Below are 20,697 nucleotides of genomic sequence, written 5' to 3'. Positions count from 1 at the left end.
AATGTTATATTACTTTAATGAGAAATTTCTCTCTCGAGTAATAATGTTAAACATTGTTTGTTACACTGAAGTTTAGAAAATTATGAAGTAAAAATATATCTAATGTACTCTTCACTTGTAGAAAGTGACGTCTTAATACACTGATGATTTCACTTGCAATTAGTTATAATATCATGAATTACTAAAATTAATCTGTTTGAACAAGTAAGTACAGAGAATCTCCATTTCTTAAGGATTACATTGTAGCTTGGCCAGGATTTCAAAACTGATAACTACAACATCACTTGTAATCTCTAGCATAATGAATGGAGTCAAAGATGTCATTATTAAGATTATATGTTTGTACACTAATCACTTCAAAGTATCAGTGTATAACATGTTTATGTTTGACAATTATATGTGTATTACAAAGGTGCTAAAAGAAAATTAATTTCAAATAGTTTTACAATTGTTTAGGTCTTTAGAATTGATATTAACTTCAGACATCTAAAATATCAAGTATACTGTGGATAATACCAAACAAACATTAAGGTTATTTAGAACAATTTTTTATCCCAAACAGTAACCCATGATGCTACAAAACTGCTAAAATAAAGAACAGTTTGGTAAAAAAACAAAGGATTCAAGTTTCTTATACATATTTGTCTTGAAGTGAGACCAAGTTGAATTACAGTTTTTATACAAAAAACTGTCTGACACACCCTATATTTGTGAACTTCGGTTGCCCAAAATAAATGTAAAGATATATGCAACTTGGAAGAATCCTGACTGCTTTTTTTTTTGACAAAAACATGCACAAACACGTGCATGTGTACACACACACACACATAAAAATATTTCAACCTTAGTCACACAGATGTGTGAATAGGAGTATTAGGAGAAAGAGTAAATATGTGAGTTGCCTAGAGCAAATACAGAGATAAAGGAATCTTGCAAAAGTCCAAACGTAACATATCATATAAATATATTCTTACAATATAATTTTTTTGTCTATCTTGTTTTGTAGGTCAAAATTATTCAAAATCCCAGATCCTTTGGAAATATGTATGAGTGTTGGCAGGAAATACAAAAATACACCAGAAATGGATTACTACAGAAAGCCTAGGTGACAAATGGAGCCTTAAAACTAAATACACAGTGATGTGATGAAGCAAAAAATAATACAACTTTGTACCCCTACCAGCTTGTACAATGACTTATAAAGGGTACAAAGATGAACCAGATACTGCATAGATGCAAAATGAGATTTAAAAGACTTTTGAAAATTTTAACTAAGAGCAGAAGTAAACCCAAAAAGCAAATCAGTTGAAGGCAATTACTAAGCATAAATACTCTAAATCCATATACGATGACAATCAATATTAAGGTATGCACAGACAAACTAAAGGTTTGACTGCATGTGAGAATACATAGAATACCTAATCTAGACCAAAAGCAAGGATCATAAACTAATAAGTCATTCCAATGTGTGGAAAATGAATATTAGTGAACCAGTACTAGTAAACAAGTCATTAGAAGCTCCACTGGACTATGGCAAAGAAACTATCCAAGATTGGGATAGGTACTACCTAGAAATGAGGAATATCAAGAACATAAATGAAACTTGAATAATGTACGAGTCTTCAATCTTCTGTTGTCTGTGACACCAGAAAAAGAAGTAGCTCTCATGAAGTTCAACCTCTATATCTCCCTCTGGCATGGAAAATCTCTGAAATCTGCAGGTATGTAACTAAAAAAGAGACTGGAAGAAATGAATCATGAATAGAAAATCAAAGTAAAGAATCTGGTAAACCCAAGACATGTGAAGTGAAAGATTCATTGATAAACAAATATCCCTTAAAAGTCTGTATAGAGAAGTCATCTACAACACAGTGAAGGAGTGAGTGATAAGACTTGCATTACTTACAATGATGTTAGATAATTCAAAAAATTAATCATGTGGGTTATCACAAAGCTATACAATATGCTATCAGCACTCTCACCCATAACAGTTAACCCAACCCTGAATTGCAGCTTTTAAAGTATCTAAACTTACTGCTGACCAACTGGAGAATGCTACACTAGAACTATGAGTGGACATAACAAACATTAAAAAATCATAGATTTTCTGATTAAGTTACAAGTACATTGCAACACCACTCAATAGGTTTAAGAAATATAACAACAACATAATAGTAGAAACAGCAACAGTGAGACCCGTAAGTGTATCAAAATATACACTCTAAACATGAGTAAAAGAATCAGAAAAATTAGAATAACCAATAATAATGCTAGAAACAATATACCAAAACAAGCCAAATCATAGTTTGCATTTTGAAAGTATGAATACAGAGCTGGTTTCAAAAAATTATCCTCACCCCCAAAATCAAATAAAAACACAAATATGGATATCACCTCACATGACACAAACAATGTCAGAACTAAATAAAATAGGTTCACTCTTGAAAATATAAACTATACCAGAGAGCAAAATGAATTGAGACCAGCAGTATGGATATCACCTCACATGATGCAAGCAGTGCCAGAAATAAATAAAACAGATTTACTCTTGAAAATATAAACTATACCTGAGAGCAAAAGGAATTGAGATCAGCAGTATGGATATAACCTCACATGATGCAAGCAGTGTCAGAAGTAAATAAAACAGGTTCACTATTGAAAGTATAGATTATAACTAAAAGCAAAAGGAATTGAGAACAACAGAAGTGTTCAGGATTAGGATTAGTGCTGGAGCAAATAAAGCCAATTCTGAAGACACAAAACTCAATAAGGCTTAAGTAAAAATGCTGATGTTAAACTAAAGAAAACTGCATATGGTGCAATAATGAAGTATCCTCAAAACAGTATAACCTTCAAAAATATCAGTAGAAAATGGCAAGGACGTATAAAGCTACCATTGATGAGAATGCATCAACAATTTCAGTCAACACATTACAGAAATATTACATAAATACAACCTTCAATAAAAGCAGAGAAAGTTCAACAACAGCAGAAATTAAAACAAATGTCATATCAACAGAAACAACAAAATCTAACTTGTGGCAGGAAAGCAGAGCTTATGTAAGCTTCATTGATGCAGGTCCATTAATAAGTTCAGTGGAAGCTGGAAGAATGGTGTATTTATGGGGTATGTGTCATATATGGTATGCAAATATATAAATAAATGCATAAATTTTAAGTAATACTTAGTTCAAGGCATAAATTTAAAACTAAAAATAAAAGTTTTTCAATATTTCAGAGATAAGACTACCTGATTTGTAAATTTAGTTTTAAAAGGCTGTTAATTACAAATTTCATTAAAGCATCTCCAAAGGAAAGTTACATTCATTTTTTAATTGCAGGTTAAGAAAGTTTATTAAAAATAATCTGATAAACATAAAAACTATATCACAGAAGAACATTTTTATATTTAAGTGTTAATCCTTTAAACAGAATGGATTCTGTTACAGATAAAAAGAATCAGTTACTAAATCTGTCTCGATTTTATGTAAATAACAGAATTTTAAATATTACATCTATAAAAATTCATTACCATATGTTACTCCATTCTTTGGTTGTGGAAAGCTGTTTTCTAGGTAATGTGGTAGTCTAGTCAGGCACTTTATCAACTATTGAAAATAGAGTATATTCAAAATCAGTATACACTTAACTGAATTATTATAAAAATGAAATACACAGAATTTTGTATGATATATCAAAACAATAGTATCCACTTAAGTAAATTATAATTAAAGATAAATTAAACAGAGAATCTGATATGATATATCAAAATGATTTTGGAGAATCATAATGTTACCAAATCTGGTCATGACCTATTTGACAATATTAAATTTTTAAAACACCCCTAAAGAGTAGTTTCCATTGCACATGCAACTGTCATTTCTAAATCACACAATGCTTCCCTATATGCTTTACATATGAAAAATGAAACATGTAGCATGGTGAAATAAGTTCAGACAGAGGTAAAGCAAGAGAATGGAGGACCACATTAAGATTACATTCTGAAAAATTGGACTATTAAGAGGATGACAAACCTAGAAAAATGCATTAACATGGTAAGAAGAGGAGAAGCAAAAATTCAAGACTGTGACATGGTGCTAGTCACAGGTATGACACCCTAAACTGGTAACATGAGCTTCAGAATTCATAGTCATGAAGAGTCAACCAAAAACTGAAATTATAGATAATAATGTGACTGTAATAAACTGCAATTAAATTAAAGAAACAGTCTGAATAAATGTGAAATTAATCTTAACAAAACCACTTCATAAGTATACTATAGCTGAACATAAAAGTTGAAACTTGTCCAAGTACAAGCAGTGCCAATAAAGAAGTGATAGTTCAGTAAGTGCATATAGAGGGATTCACATTCATTATGTGGAGAAGTGACACGAGATGATTTGCAATGATAGACATGTTAGAATCAAATGATTCCAACAGTAGGAAGCATAGGACTTGTGACATGCATAAACAAAAATGTTGAATTTAGAGAGCAGCAGAGGATGAGAATAGCTAATCCTGTAAATGGAAGTGAGTAATGCAACATAAAACACATTTTTTAAATTCCTGGTTCTTGTTAGTAGTTTAAAAATCTCAGCAATTTCTTCTTGCATATAAGTCAAGTGATGGCCAGGGTTCTCACTTTTGGTGCTTATTTCTTGCAGGTGTACCTGCTAGCTGTAATGAACAGTAATTAATTCATCTACACTCTCTATCTTATGTATTGATGCCTATTAAAAGTAAATGGAATTGAAGCATTTTCCCACATAGATTAAACATGATTTGTTTAACAGTTTGAATGGTGCCTTTAATATAAAAATAGATAAATGAAACTAGTAAAAAAGGTGAAGATTTTTTAAGCATGCATAATTATTTTGCAAAAACGTGATTTTGATACTTTTTCTATGCATCATCAGTAAAAGGATCACTTAAACAATGGAACAAAAACAATTGCATTTAACTACAATCAACAACTTTCTCTTAAGTTAAGAAACAGAATGTCTCAAAACCTGTTAAAAAGCAGATAGATCAGCAAAACATAAGAATTCAAAACAAAAAACCATGATGTTGATTTCTGACAAGTTATATGCACTCACTTTGATTGCTGTGCTAGATTAAATGTATTTCAAATTAAATTTGATGAAAATATAAATATACTTTTATAGAGAGTCACTTTTTTCTGTCTGCAAATTGATCCATGTATACCATGTGTTTATCAGTGATGATGAGAAAACCCACCTGAAGAGAAAAATATACATGTAAAAATGGCTGGTTTGGTTTGAGAACATTTTTATGTAGAGGAGTGAACAATATTTCGACCTTCTTCTGTCATTATCAGGCTCACAAAGAAAGAAAGAGGTAACCTGATGAGGACCAAAGAATTACTTGTTTTTGAATTTCATGCAAAATTACTCAAGGGCTAACTGTGCTAGCTGTCTCTAATTTAGCAGTGTAAGACTAGAGGGAAGGCAGCTAGTCATCACCACCCATCACTAACTCTTGGGCTACTCTTTTACTAACGAATAGTGGAATTGACTGTAACATTATAAAGCCCCCACAGTTGAAAGGGCAAGCATGTTTGGTGCAATGGGGATTCTAACCCGCAACCCTCAGATTACGAGTCGAATGCCTTAACCCACCTGGCCATACCAGGCCTGACCGAAGAAGATCAAAACATTGTTTGCTCTTCTACATAGTGCTTTCTCTACCCATACCAGGCATTTTTACATACATAAAAGTCTGGAAAGTGTTACAGGTGTACTCATTTTTTTTTAATTTGAAAATGAAATGCTTTATTACTTTTACAGTAATAATTAAATCTAAATTGTGGACTCCAGGTTAGAGAGAGCATGGGCAGAAGATCTCACTGTTTTCTGTATTTGAGTTTTTGAGAACAGTTCTCTTTCTTTCTCTTATTAATTTAACTCCAGACATATTTTAATTTCAACCATGCTATAAAAGGAAAAAAAAAATCAAATTGATGCATTTTATTACTAAGTACTAACTGTTACACTTATGAACTTGCTAAATGTTAAAGAAGTTTATAATTAGTCTTATTGCAAAAGACAAACTACAGCTAGAATGAATTTTTGTTTTAATATCATCAACACTTGGTTTAATTATCATTGATGATTATTGTCCTAGTAGGAAACACAGCTATGTCTCTGTTCACATTTTCTTTGTGAACCTGATGATGACTGAAGAAGGTTGAAATGTTGGTTGAGAAAAATTTTCTCAACCCCAACCAGCCATTTTTACATATGTATACTATGTATTTGTCAAAAAACAAAACAATTTAAAATAATGTTCCAACATGTTTGTACAGCATACACAAGAAAGAAACTCAGTAAGTAGCTTTAACATGGAAAAAAAAAAGTATGTTATTGTATTTAGAGCTTTTTCCTATTACAATAAATTATCATTGTTATAAAAAAAATAATGAGTGAAATGTATCTTGTTAGTGTCAATTGAAAGAGAAAGACTCTGATTTAAATTTAATTCAAAGTTACTTAAAGGCTGTCTGTGCCAGCCAGCCCTAATTTAACAGTGAAAGACTAGAGGGAAGGCAGTTAGTCATCACTATCTATCATCAACTCTTGGGCTACTCTTTTACCAACAGCTAGTGAGACTGACAATCAAATAATAATTCACCCATGGTTAAAATGACAAGAGTATTTTTAGGATGGAGTTTCAAACTCATGACCCTCAGATTATGAGTTAAGAAGTGGGTGAGAAAGAAAGGAACTCAAGCAAGCCACTTCTACCTGTAGAAAAAATCAATACATGCATCTAGTTGTATTTCCTGTAGTCTTTGCAGTTTCTGAAAAGCCTATAAATCTTAACTGTACAAGTTTTATAATAATCATTAATAACATTAAAGAATTCATTTAAAAACAAAACAACACTTACCAACTGAGCTCCTAAAGGTGCAAGAATGGCATACAAATCTTTACTAGTTGCTTTATGTGGTGTCTCTATCTTTTGTTGTAATAGAATTTTTCCAACATCAAAGCTGGAAAATAATATTTTTGTTAATAGAAACTTTCTGTGAACATACAGGTACTAAACTGATACAAAGTTTTATTATATTTATCATTCCATTCACATTACATATCCAGAAAAAATTAACTCCTTAAATCCAAATGAATGTTACCAGCATCTGGCTGAAACCTTGATTCATTCATAGGACAGGAACAGCATCCAATAACATTAATATTTGACTAAAATCTATTCCAAAATTTATGGGTTTAAAGAGTTAAGGCACTTTAATCATCACTGAAAATTCACATTGATAAACAACTGTGTTTCATTTACAATTTTTTACATAAACTAAATCTATGAAATTAGTATGCGAGTGCATTTAAGTATGGGAATATTAAATTTCATGCTTTAAGGTAAAAATACTATGCTCCTTCCCTTAATTATTTTGTAACAAATAAAAAAAACAAAACAAATTGAGCTTATACTTTCGTGACTGGTACTCAACAAAGCAAAAGTCATTCATCAAATTGACAAGCAGTTCTGAAGCCAACATGAACAGAGTTGACCATCTCTACTTGTGTCAGAATGTCAGAACACAACTTCATCTAGATATGTTTTCCAAAAGCAGACTTATCATCCATGTATTAAATGAACATTTAACATTTGAAAAGAAAGAAATGTTTTTCAGTTCAGTACATGTATGTAGTGCCTTTAAATTTTCTAAGGTACATTTGACATTAACAACATTTACAATAATTTCTGGGTTGTTTTTAACTTGTACTATGCTCTACTGAAATGAAAAACAACAACAAAAACTTTTGCACATATTTATTTTATATTTTTAAGTTTCTGATATAAACTTTATGTACATTATCAATCCATTACATTTCTAATTAAAATTAGTACTTAACCATGTTTAAATGAAAGGAACCAATGAAATGCAGGAAATATTACAAGCTTGTAACATTTTCATTGTTTTCTAATTTCTTGGTTAAAACATCCCATGAAAACTACAAACACTAAAATTACAAATAATACTAAATCCAGAGTACACAGTTTAAACCATTCAGAACAAGATGAATAATAAATTAAATTTCTGGCAAAAATTAAGAACAAAAATTGATATTAAACTCAGTTATAAACAATGGCACTTGAAAAGTTTTATTTTGATACAAAATCAATAATAATAATAATTTTATTTAAATATGCTGCAATTTTTAGTGTTTTATTATATTGTACTTGGTATTTTAAAGAAATAATATAAAATATAATAATATGCAACACACAAATAAATGTATCACACAGATGAGGTCAAACAATGTGTTAATTAAACCTAGGTGTTTCTGTGGAAGGATTCAGTCATAGAACCTGTTTCATGGAATAGCTGTATAATGCTCTGTATTATTTTCTGTATGCAGGATTGCTCTGTGGCTATCAAATACAGGAGATATTTCTGGAAACTGTAGATCCAGTTTTGTGGTTGTCAGCTACAGAAGGAATGTAAATTATGAGAGCAGTTTTGTAGTTTTAGAGAAAGTTGCTTTGAAAGAGACAAGACTGGTGTAAACTACTGTATATTTTGCATAGATACTTCACTGTATGTGTCAAATGTGCATTGTTATATTTTATTTTCAGTTCTCTTTTAATTTTATTTTAGTTTCATGATTTTCAGTTATGAATGATATACAGAACAAAGTACCAATGCTTGGAGATTGTAAAATAAACAGCATTTAGCTACATTCAAACTTGCTTGCTCATTATCTTTAGAATTTGTTCTCAATAAAAATTCAGAGCAACCATATCTTGAAACTTCTCATAATGAGGATATGACAGACCTGTGTGCTTTTACGTGTATTACACTTAAATCAATTTATAAATGTGCCTTTCCCAAAATCATACTTAACAATACTTTAATGCATACCATTTGGGAGAAAGTTGCATAATTGTTACTCCAGTTTGTGTATCTCCACTAAGAATTGTATGAATAACTGGAGCTGCACCACGCCATCGAGGTAAGAGACTTGCATGGACATTTACCATTCCGCTACATAAAGACAAAAAGTGATCAGTTTAAACACACCGTTCATTAATACATTTGTGCAAACAGATGAAGCCAAATACAGTAGGAAATTAGGATTTTCAATTAAGAAACTACAAATCTTGTTTAAAATTAGACAAACAAATTAACCAAATTATAAATAAAGAATCAGAGTAATCCCCTACAATAAAGTATAACCCAAGCTCATCAACTGCATACACATGTACAAGTACATAATTTATTATACATATATTTAACTTTTTCTGTTAACTTAAACCAATTTTATTACCATACTTGAATGCATATACATTTAATATTTATATATTTACACAACAAATATAGAAACAGACAAACAACAGACACAAAGTACTCACAAACAATGAGTAACAAAAAGTTGGTAGCAAATTGATTAAAAGTACAGAACAATACCAAAGAAAATGCAAAGGAAAAGAAAATATTGCATATAGCAATTCATTTTGATATTGCCGTACAGTTTACTGATGTATGATTTTGGTGATATTGTTTTAAATGTTAACACTTTTCAACACTAAAAATGTATTTCTTACAGAAATTCACCTCTCTCACAGGTAACTTCTATTCACTGCTGCCCTCTACATACAAAATTTTTCAATCTTCACTAGCCTTTAGGCTCCTACCTAATCTCATATCTTTCCATGATACTGTTGCACTGTTACATGCAATAACCCTCCAATCAATAGGAGTGTGACACAACTTCCTAACACAGCTAGCTCCCTCTATATTGATTGTTCAGTCATCACTCTGAGAACAGGAGCAAAAAAAGTCATTGAAAGGCTTAAGGACAGAGGGATCACTCAAAAGAAAAAAAAGAGAGAGATCCTGAAAGAGGTCCCATTGATCATGTAAAGTCCACAATAAAATATGCATATAAGCATGGTCCAAGGAAAAGATAAGGGGGGATCCAAGGAGAATCACTTACAGAGGGAGAGAAGGAGAGGACAGAATTGAGGAAAACTGTTCATAACCTGCTAAATACAGCAGAGAAGGCTCTACCCTGCTGAGACAGAAAGTGAAGAACACATCCAAATGAATAAAATACTGAATAAGTATGAGAAAAGATTTCTCTAGCTTGGCTAGCCAACCCCTGTCCCAAAAAAGGGGAAGAATTGGTTGGAAGACTCTTGTTGGAATGGAGCTATAAGAAGCCAGTCACCTTTGTAATGGTGGAATCACAATCTCAAGCCACAAATTAGCAACAGCATGCACTAAATGACAAAAAAAAAACATAAGAAGCTGATATCAGGTCAAAAGGAAGAAGTCCAAACTGATACACACAAGAAGGAGAACAGAAAAGAAGGTTAAGGTCAATGAATAAAATCTGTAGCATCTAACAAAACGAATCTATAGATCTACAAATCAAACCAAATGAATCTGCACTTTTCCAGAGCCCAGATGATTGTGACTGATGACACTGTCAACACTGAATCCTGCAGATAGTGGAATAACAGATGAGAGAAGAGGAACAGAATGGAAAGAAACAGGAAGTAGAAATGAGTCAGGAATATAGGAAAGAACAAATGGAAGAAAGGAACTTTCAAAAGTCAGAACAAAAGAGCAGTCAAGTAAAATGTTAGCATGCAACTTCAAGCCCATGACTACAAAGAATCAGGTACTCCATCAAAAACCATTAGTGGAGGAAAAAAAACTAGAAGAAGATCTTCAAGATAAAAGGGAGGTAAATGTATTTGGGAAAGAAGGATATCCCTCCCCAACAATAATATAAGCTAGTGAAAAGTGGGACTTCCAAGAAAAAAGAATAAGCAAATGTAGGAAAAGGAAGAGAATGAGTGTCTGCTTAAAAGCCCTCAGGATTATTTTCAAAAGGATATAAATAGAGAATAGATAACATAAAAGGTTAGTTAGGGTAAGAAAAAAGGCAAGAAAACTGAGTTTAAAAAAGACTGGGAAGAGACAATGGATCATAGCCCCAACCATAAGAAAATATTCCAGAGCTTGGGGGTCAAAGAAAAGAGCTTCATCTCAAATGTAAGCCAGGGTATATGTGCAAACTTTGAGAAGTATGAGAAAAAATAAATTCAGTATGGGCTTGGATGCCAAAGGAAAAACAACAGTTATTGCAGGAGAAGAGAAGAATGTCAAGGCCACATGCAAGACTCTCATACCTGCTGCATAATAGCTGTCACATCCCTGACAGACAAAGAAGAACCCAAAGCCATTGTGGGAGTCAGTCTATAGTGAACAATGATATTCAGCAGCATTGAAATTACAGTCTCTATGAAATTCGGGTTGTGGACAATAAAAGACAGCAAGTCTTCAGTAGCAGAATTGTTTGTTTTTATAGATATTTAAACCAAATGTTGATGCTCATAAATCTCAGTGAATGAAAAAAAGAAAAAAGATCTTAACACACGAGGGCCACATTGAGAAGTGATGACTGAACAATCAGTGTAGAGGGAACCAACTGTACTCCAAGGTGGTGGTGTACTCTTATTGTTGGAAGATCATCACATCTATTTGCATGCAACAATGCAGCAATATCGTATGGAAATGTGAAATTCAGTACCAAGAAAAAAGTTTTTAAATAAAGGGCAGTGATGAATCAGGAAAGCTAGATATCAGAGAAGGTTACATATTGTACAGGTAAATCATAATTCAATGCAAAGTCAGTGGTAATCCCTTTCCTTTTTATTTCCTATCTCACAAACAACATATCCTGAGATACTTAACATCAGTTTTGGAGAATTCCAATATTCTGCCCCTACTAATACTATTATTAACAATGTTAGTTCCACATACTAATCACAATGTGAATAATTAATCTGTCACTGTACTCTGATGCAATTTATTTTCATGTAATAATGGAAGGTAATGTCACAACATTTGCATTTTATTTCCCATTTTCATGCCACTTCATACATATTTTCACTACTGAATATATATAGAGTTGTTCATGGCCTAACTTAACAACTTACGCATGTGATCATTTTACATCCAGAGGACCATGGCTATTGACAGCACATTACAAGTCTTGGTGATCTTTTTGCAATTTTATTGAATTGTGTCACTAGCAGTTACAGTTAGTACATACAGTTAACTTCTTGTGGAATAATTATATGAATTTCTGACACAAAGTCCTCGTATTCCTTCACTATAAAGACAAGCAAATCAATGTTTCTTATAACTTGACATAAACAATGATAAGAAAAGTACAATACAATTATAGTAGAAACCTTCCTTGAAATTTTAAATGAGATAATTCACATATATACTACAAAACTGATACAACAGCTATATTCACAGGCTTTTACCAGAACAAATAGTCAAACTAAAGACAACTTTCAAGGCTGTAACATGATATCTGGAATGCAACTGTTGTAAACATGTGATCACATGCACTGGAGCACTTGACTACTTAAATGTTAGCAAAAGTCCATGCAATTTGTTACTGTCCTTTAAAATGGTAAAGAGGACATAAAAAGGTTTTCCCACATATACAGTAACTGCAAGTTATAGCTATAATGTAAAGTATAACATCTTAAGAGTAAATATAAAATGCTAAGACAAGCTAACCGTTAAGCTGATATGATCACATCACTGTACCTCAAGCAGACACCAAATGGATACTAATGATGTGCAAGTTCATCAACACAAACATCCAAACTATGTAAATAAATTCACATACAAACAACAGAAGATTCAAATACAAATGCAACATTACACATTACCAATTACAGACATCTACCATGCACTTATGTGCATGAGAGTTGCTCAAAAGGTCTCATAGATCTTAGATCATATACAACTGATGAACTGAAGAAATCAAATAAAGAGGAAGGAAACAACACTAACCTAAAAATATTGTGCAAAAGCTTCCTGCAGTGAGAAGTATGCTATAAAGAAATAGTCCAGAACCATCAAACAGAATACCTTCACTGATAAAAGAAGAAACTGTAAAGCCTAGGCCTTCATCTATGTTTCATTATCAGGGAATGCAATTTTCCCCTATAATACTTCTTAATTTTAAGTTATCATCATACTTGTTTTTAAAAGATATTATCAAGCACACATCATATATCTTGCATTAATTTAAGAGGCTTTTGGCCAACTAAGGATATCCTAACAACAACTTTCCCTCAACAAACAACAGAAACATTATCAATACATCCAGCCCTAATAGGGGGATCAAGTTAGAAGATCTTAACCAGTCTTCATATGATAATCCATCCATCCCTTGATTCAGCTTAATGTCCCTCTTCTGATTTCTCTACAACTAAACCCTTTCGACGTGGTTGGTGACCGCAGTCGACTTGAACACTCAGCACAGCAGGCAACCTTCCATTTATTCTTGTTATTTTTATGTATTGAATTTAACATATATAGTATTGGGTACAATAACTGAATATTTCAGGGACTTTTGCTGAGTTATTGCCGAGATATCATGCTTTTAGTACTAATACCGTAATTAGCTGAAGTATCAAACATATATATTCAGCGCCATGCCAAACATTAAAAATTGTTATTCAGTGCCGAAATGGTTAATGCATTCTTAATATAAGAGGACCAAAACAGAACTCCAAACAATGCCCAACTAGTGACCTGTATACAAATAAAAACAAGAAAACATGGTCTTAGTAGAATTGTATTCAATATTCCTATACATACAACCTAAAAATGTGCAATTTAACTCTGTCTTAAAGGCTTACGAGTTCTATCAACCAAACCCCTCCAGTTCATCTTCTTCACCAACATAACTAAAATGATTTCTATCTCAGTTAGATGTCTAATTTATGTTATGATAATCAACATTCATAACTTTATACTTATCATAATTAAATGTCATTTACCATGTGTTTATCCAACTAATCAATCAGTCTTTATGGACAATTATAGAATCCTCACTGCTGTCATCCAGATTTAAGTTGTTTCATATCATTCTGCTGATGTAAAATTAAACTAAATTCTGGTCTCTGCCAGACTATCAAAGCTATTACTATCCAGGTATTATTATTATTTTGTCAGAACTTATTACAGAAAAAACACTCAAGAACTTAGTCCATACAAAATGAGCTGTCATGATTGTGTCCATGAATATTTAGGTATGTTACGTAATATTTCAGGCTAGACATGTGGGAAAGAGAGTGCACTTTAAACATGTAAAAGGAAAAAAAAAGAAAAAGTTTGAGAAAATGTAATTACACAGAAAATATCCACTAAACCTAATGGATATTCAGTGCTAAATTGTAATTTTATTTGAACAATGTATAATAAAATTAAGTTTTTCAAAAGCAAATGTTATTTAAAAAGGTAAAGCAATTTTTTTTTTAATCAAAAACAAATTTTAGATACTATGTAATGAATGAAATATGTTAGGCAGTATCATGTAGAACAGCAAATATACAAAACTTGTGTTTTTAATACAATTCATAAATATGAACTGTCACTGAACATTACTATGCTGTTAATATAAGCATACTTTTTTTAAAATTCAATCCTAAAGTGTGAACAACATTATAAGGATTCATTATATAACATACAGAATAAAAAGTCAGAAAACTTTCTCCACTGTTACTTCCTGTAACTTCATATTTCTACCTGTAACTGTACATACTGGTACCTGGGTCAACACAATTAGTCTGAGGAACAAGAAGTTTTACCATTTTATCTTGCCTGTTGGATACGTAGTTTTGCTTTTATTCAGACAATTTATTCTGTCACCATAAAAGCACTTCAGGTAGATTTCTAGCAAGCTATAAAAGTTCTTTAAAACTCTGAGATGCAGAAGTCTAATACATACACATAAACATTTAAAAAATAGGTATCTCCCAACCCTAAAAGAAAACTATACACATTTCTTTAATTCACAAACTCCTAGTTATACAAAGAGTAACAAACATATCTGAATTATTACATGCTTTTTTTCTACAGTGGGAGCCAAGTAAAGTTTGACTGATAAATCTAGGAAAAATATATAAGATAATAAAAGAAAACTTACAAAGAACTTTAAACTCGTATTATTATATATATACAATGAAATATCATTAATAATAAACATTTGTAATGTAGTAGTACTTATGGATAGTTGAATAAGTCAATTATAATACAATGAGCACTCTCTTAATAGCATTGATAAATGTAATGGTGGACATGCAACTGGTAAACAAGAAGCAACTTAACAGTTTACTAATTTATACATTGTCAATAACTATACAAGTTACATGATCAAAGTGCCATATTTTGCTACTTTGTTAATATTTTGTTCAAACCAACAGCTTACTTATAGAATACAAAATACATAGCAGATGTATTGTTTTCTTGTAAAAACAAATATATTTTAATGATGCTGATATTACTGTCTTCATTTGGGAGCACTGTCACTTAACTGTAGTATCAATCACTCTGACCACCTCTATATATATCTGTTATAGTTTAAATGTACATCCAAACTGTGAAGGTCATTCTCATAGAAACTTTTGTAAATTGGTGCCAACTGTTAATTAAGGTTGTTTTGTTTCAATCATTTCAGTGAAAGTTATTTTCAGAAAAATAGCCATTGAGATTCAGAATGTAAATATAAGAAATACTGATTAAATTCTGAATTGCGACGTTGTGTCTAGGTGGAGAATCATACAGATTGCTGATGTCCAGACTAATGAAGATTCACTGTATGTTGAACATCATTTCAATTAAAGACAGCATTAATGTCAACCATGATTTTTTTCATTAGTTCATGCATATTCTAAGTGTTACAATGTACAATGTAGTGACTAAATGTTCAAAACCATAAAATACATGAATAAAAACATAGGAAGGGCTTAGAGGCAAAATGTGGTATATGCAATTCCCAAAAATCTTGAGCTACCAACAGCATTGTACTGATTGTGTTTATTGTTAAATACAAGCAAAATTCTGGAATTTATATACTACATTTCTGTGTGTTTTATCACATGGGAAGGGGACGAGTAAACTTTTGAGAAGGTCAAGTTGATTTTTCTACCATTTATTCAATTGAATTTAAAACATTCCATGCTTATGTATGGAATGTGTTAGAGTCATGCACATCTAAAAATAAATAAATAATACTTACTAATGGCATGACTCAATCGCCTGTTGTGGTATTAGATGTCCAAAAGATACTACCACACCAACATGAAAGACTCAAGGGGGGACAGCAAATGGCCACCAGTGGACTACCAAGTTGTTTTTCGTTGCATATTGATGAACTGGACTATTTTTCTACACATGTAAACGACCCAGTAATAACTGTTACAAAAAATAACTTTACCTGAAAAGCAGGAAAAAACTGATAATTCACAAACATAAGCAATGAAGTAAGTTGAACTACCATAAAAAATGATTGAAGACAGTTATGCTGTGATATTTATCAAAATTTAATTTGTTATAACCTCATAATAAAGGGCAGCCTAAAGGTAACTGCTGTGGGTAAGGTTAAGAAATAGATATATGTGACTTCTCCAACAAGAAATATACCACACCACTAAAAGTCCAATTTATAAACAGGAAAGTAGACATTTACCATAACTTGTCTACACTGGCTTGAGTACTTGTGAATAAGAGAACTTTGACATGGCTAGTTTTCATTAACTGAAGTGACATTATTCAGTAATGGTAACAGGTGTTTTATTCACATTAAAATATAAGGGAACAATGTTTACAAAACTTAAACTTATAAACAAAAGAAAACAGCAAAAAAGCCTCTTTAATAAATATAGATTTAAAAACTTTTTTATATTTTTGAGCAATAAAATTACTCTGTTAGTTGAATGTGTTCTTGAAAATCCTGTTGAACAGATAAAATACTAACCCTTAAGTAAATTGCTCACACACATAGTAAATACATAACAGAATGTTGGAATGTGAATAGATCCTTTACAGAATAAAGATGAAAAGATTTTCATCCAATGACAAAAAATGTTGATGTGTAAGAGACTTGAAGATTGTGTCTTCTGGGCCAGGAAATACATTAGTTAAATGGAGTGAGAGTTGATTAGATGATAGAAGACAGAAAACTGGAAAATTGTTCATGTGATCACCTTATTTAAGAAAAAATGATGATTTATTGTAAAAAGTTAAAAGTTATGACAATATTTCCAGGACTAAATTGCCCCCCAGTGGCTCAGCGATATGTCTGCTGACTTACAACACTAAAAACCGGCTTTCGATACCTGTGGTAGGAAGAGCACAGATAGCCCATTGTGTAGCTTTGTGCTTAATTCAAAACAACAACCAGGACTAAATTGATTACTGCATCAAAAAAGGTTTAAGTCTCTTCACTTTAATTTCCAATGTAGAAGGTCTCAAGAAAATATGATTGAGGTTTTTGAAATTATTAAATGTTTTGAATCATTAAATCAGATGACTTTTTTTTTATAAAATTCTGCAGACATATAAAAAACAAACACATTTTTTTCTTTTTTGGCTCCTTAAATTTAATTTTAGAAACAGATTCTAGTTGTAAGCTCAATAAATTCATTGCCACAAAAGCAAACTTAAGTATTTTTCATGTGCTTCATCAAATTGTATAATTGTCACAAAAATCAGAGCACATAACACTCAAGCTTACAATATGAAATCTAAAATATAATTATACCTTAAATCTCACCTGAGAACAAACAACCTCCAACTGTTCAACAGCCTGATCAGTAGCATGTTTTTTCAGTCTGAGTAAATAAATGAGTGCACACACAGTTACATATACACACACACCATGTACATATACAAATGACTGTCAGTAAACACTCTAAAATGCTTTTCAAAACTTCAGGGGTGAACAATTCTTGTACAATTTGTTACTTCACAAAGAAAATTACTGGTGATTTCTGGCATTTAAATGAATTTTAGCACAGAAAGAGAGACAATTTTATTCTGTGTATTAAAACATAAAAATGAAGAAGGTACTAAAGTAACGAGTCCATCTGCTAATCTAAGGTATTGCCTCTTTACCTACCACACTATAGGTGTAATGGATATGAACATTGAAATATTTAATATTATTGTATGTGCACTTTTTACCACCAAGAAATGGTTGCAAAAAAGAATTACACAGGGATATGTGAAAAATAAGAGTAATCAGAAATATAAAAACATGAAAAAATAAATTTACATAACAATATGTCTTTTTCAATAGTTGATATAGTCTTGTTTTAGATTAAGTTAATATATTCACTTCAAACATTTTACAGTCACAAAATGGTTAGCATTACAAAAGAAGAGAGTAACAGATGAAAACAATTTAATTTTGTATCTATAGACAAATTCAATATAAAATAATACAGACAACGTATTTAATGTATCGTATCTAGGATTCCCTTATGTAAAAGTGTATAGATACAATATGCTATTCAAATTACTGAAGGTTTTCATTATGTGATATAACTGAACTCTGAGACAAAAACATTTAGTTGGTTACAAGAAACCTATTTACCTAAAGACTCTTATATGGAATTAATCATGTTCTGAGACAGAAAAAGAGATGGTTTAAATATAGAATATGGACATTAGTAAAACTTGTGATAGTTATGTCCACAAAGACTGTCCTTACACGAGAGCAGGTGATGGCCTATATTTGACAAATTTTTAACTGTTCTAAAAATTTTCCAATACAAATATCTCAGGCCTTGTTTAGTATCAATTCTTATGACTATCAATCAGTTGCATTCATTTCACTTGTACACAGTATACAATTAGAATGAGAACTTATGAACTAACTAATCAAACTGTTAACATGAAGAATGGAAAACAAAGACACCACACCAAACACTTGAGAAATTTTACTGTTCACACTGTCATTTAGAATGATTTACTTTTCAGATCCTTATAAAATTACTGAAAATGGTAAATATTTTATAACAGAATTGATGGTAGAAAGCAGCTATTACTAATAACAGAGCATTTTTATAACTGTAACTAATACAGCCACTCATCAATCTGGCTCTTTACTAAGTTTACACAGAGTAATTTGCTATAATAGTTTTGTAATTAGATTATAAAAAAACATTAATAACATAGTTTCATAGATATTAAATATCTCACCTGAAGAACAAAACTATCAAAAGACAGACATAAAATGGGCAAATAATGTGAAGAACATTACAATTAATTTTTATAATTCTAAAAACATGTACAATACCTGTTTTCATTCAGAGCTTTGAGACTTTGTAAGGAAAACTCATCAGTTCCATAAAACAGAATTTTCCACGGTGGATATTTCTTTTGGCAGTTATGAAGTAATCTTTCAAGATTAACTAAAACATATTGATTGTAGCCCATGGTATTAAGAACAAATTGATGTTTAGAAAATTTAAAAGCTGTTCTGTAGATATCTCCAATTTTGCTGCTTTTATGTTTGACTGGGCAATGAATATTGAATTTACAAAGCTTCTTGTTTAACCATGCCTTTGTTAAACATTTATGAAAATTCATACTTTGTCATAAAGGAGAAGGCATCCGATATATTATAACTGTTGATAATGTCGGAAAATAATACATCATTAAACGGCAAAAACTGTTAGGCTCAAGGTCTAACTAAGCAATAATTAATATCTATAAGTATAATATAATTTCGTACATAAAGCAATATTATGAAAATAACAGTTCAACTTAAAACGCCAGCCAAGTCCATACAAATGAAAATAATGCATCACTTTCAGTTAAATTTATATCATATTAGTATCACACTAGCATGCTTGTTAAACCGGATTGAAATATTCGGTTATTTTGTTTATTTTATTAACTTACACCTTAGAAATTAAAACATAACTGATATTCATCTATTGATTAAAATCATAACTTAAAACACACTTAAAGTTTATTTTATTCATCTATAAAAACTACAGATTCTGAAAAACAAATCACGTTGATTCTTATTACATAAACACCACCAACAGGACAGTTCAGCACCGTCTTTACGGTGTAATTTTATTGGTCAGATTTTTGACCGTAAACCTTTCGTATAAAAAATTGAAAGAAAAGTAAGGTAGTTATAATTATTTCTTAAAACGTTTTAATTCTTTAAACGCAAGAAGAATTATCTTTCAAGTTTATTTATTTTGAAGGAGTAGCAACTTCAAAAACCTTGGAGAATTCCTTCAGAAGAAAGTTTGTGCTCTGATAACATTTTCCTAAATGTTGAAAATTAAACAAAACTTAAGCATTCGACTCGTGCCCACGAATGGCTCAGCGGTATGTCTGCGGACTTACAACGCTAAAAACCGGCTTTCGATACCCGTGGTTGGCAGAGCACAGATAGCCCATTAAGTAGCTTTGTGCTTAATTCAAAACAACAACAACACTAGACTCGTAATTCGAAAACCGCGGATTCGAATCACCGTCACGCCAAACATTCTTGTATTTTCAGCCGTGGGGCGTTACAATGTGTGATTAATCACACTATTCATTGGTGAAAGAGTAACCCAAGAGTTGGCGGTGGGTGGTGATGGCTAGTTGCTTTTTCTTTAGTCTTATACCGTTAAATTAGGGACGACAACAGCAAAGATATATTTCAGAAATCCTCTGAGACTAGAAAATTTCCTTTATAATTGAAAGGTTTCCAATGCGATAATATACATTCGAAAAGGTATAAGAAGTATACTGAAAATTATAGATTCACTAGTTTGGTTTCTGTACTGTATGCCCGATGGCTCAGCAGTAATTTTGAAGGT

At 31.4% G+C, this 20,697-nt stretch overlaps 1 protein-coding gene across 1 annotated transcript in view; it reads right to left on the bottom strand.

Annotated features, from left to right (window-relative positions):
- LOC143232086 (methionyl-tRNA formyltransferase, mitochondrial) overlaps nt 1–19,953 on the bottom strand; it is a 33,880-nt gene extending 13,927 nt beyond the window's left edge. The window contains 6 exon segments of the mRNA XM_076467156.1: nt 3,533–3,608; nt 6,910–7,012; nt 8,903–9,025; nt 16,104–16,252; nt 17,640–17,697; nt 19,167–19,953. Coding sequence (XP_076323271.1) covers nt 3,533–3,608; nt 6,910–7,012; nt 8,903–9,025; nt 16,104–16,252; nt 17,640–17,697; nt 19,167–19,459 — 802 coding nt within the window. The 5' untranslated portion in view covers nt 19,460–19,953.
- Nucleotides 19,954–20,697: the final 744 nt, after the last annotated feature.

The sequence above is a fragment of the Tachypleus tridentatus genome, chromosome 11 (assembly GCF_004210375.1).
Source record: "Tachypleus tridentatus isolate NWPU-2018 chromosome 11, ASM421037v1, whole genome shotgun sequence".
NCBI lineage: Eukaryota > Metazoa > Arthropoda > Merostomata > Xiphosura > Limulidae > Tachypleus > Tachypleus tridentatus.
The sequence above is the reverse complement of the archived record's forward strand: the minus strand, read 5'-3'. Positions and strand labels throughout refer to the sequence as shown.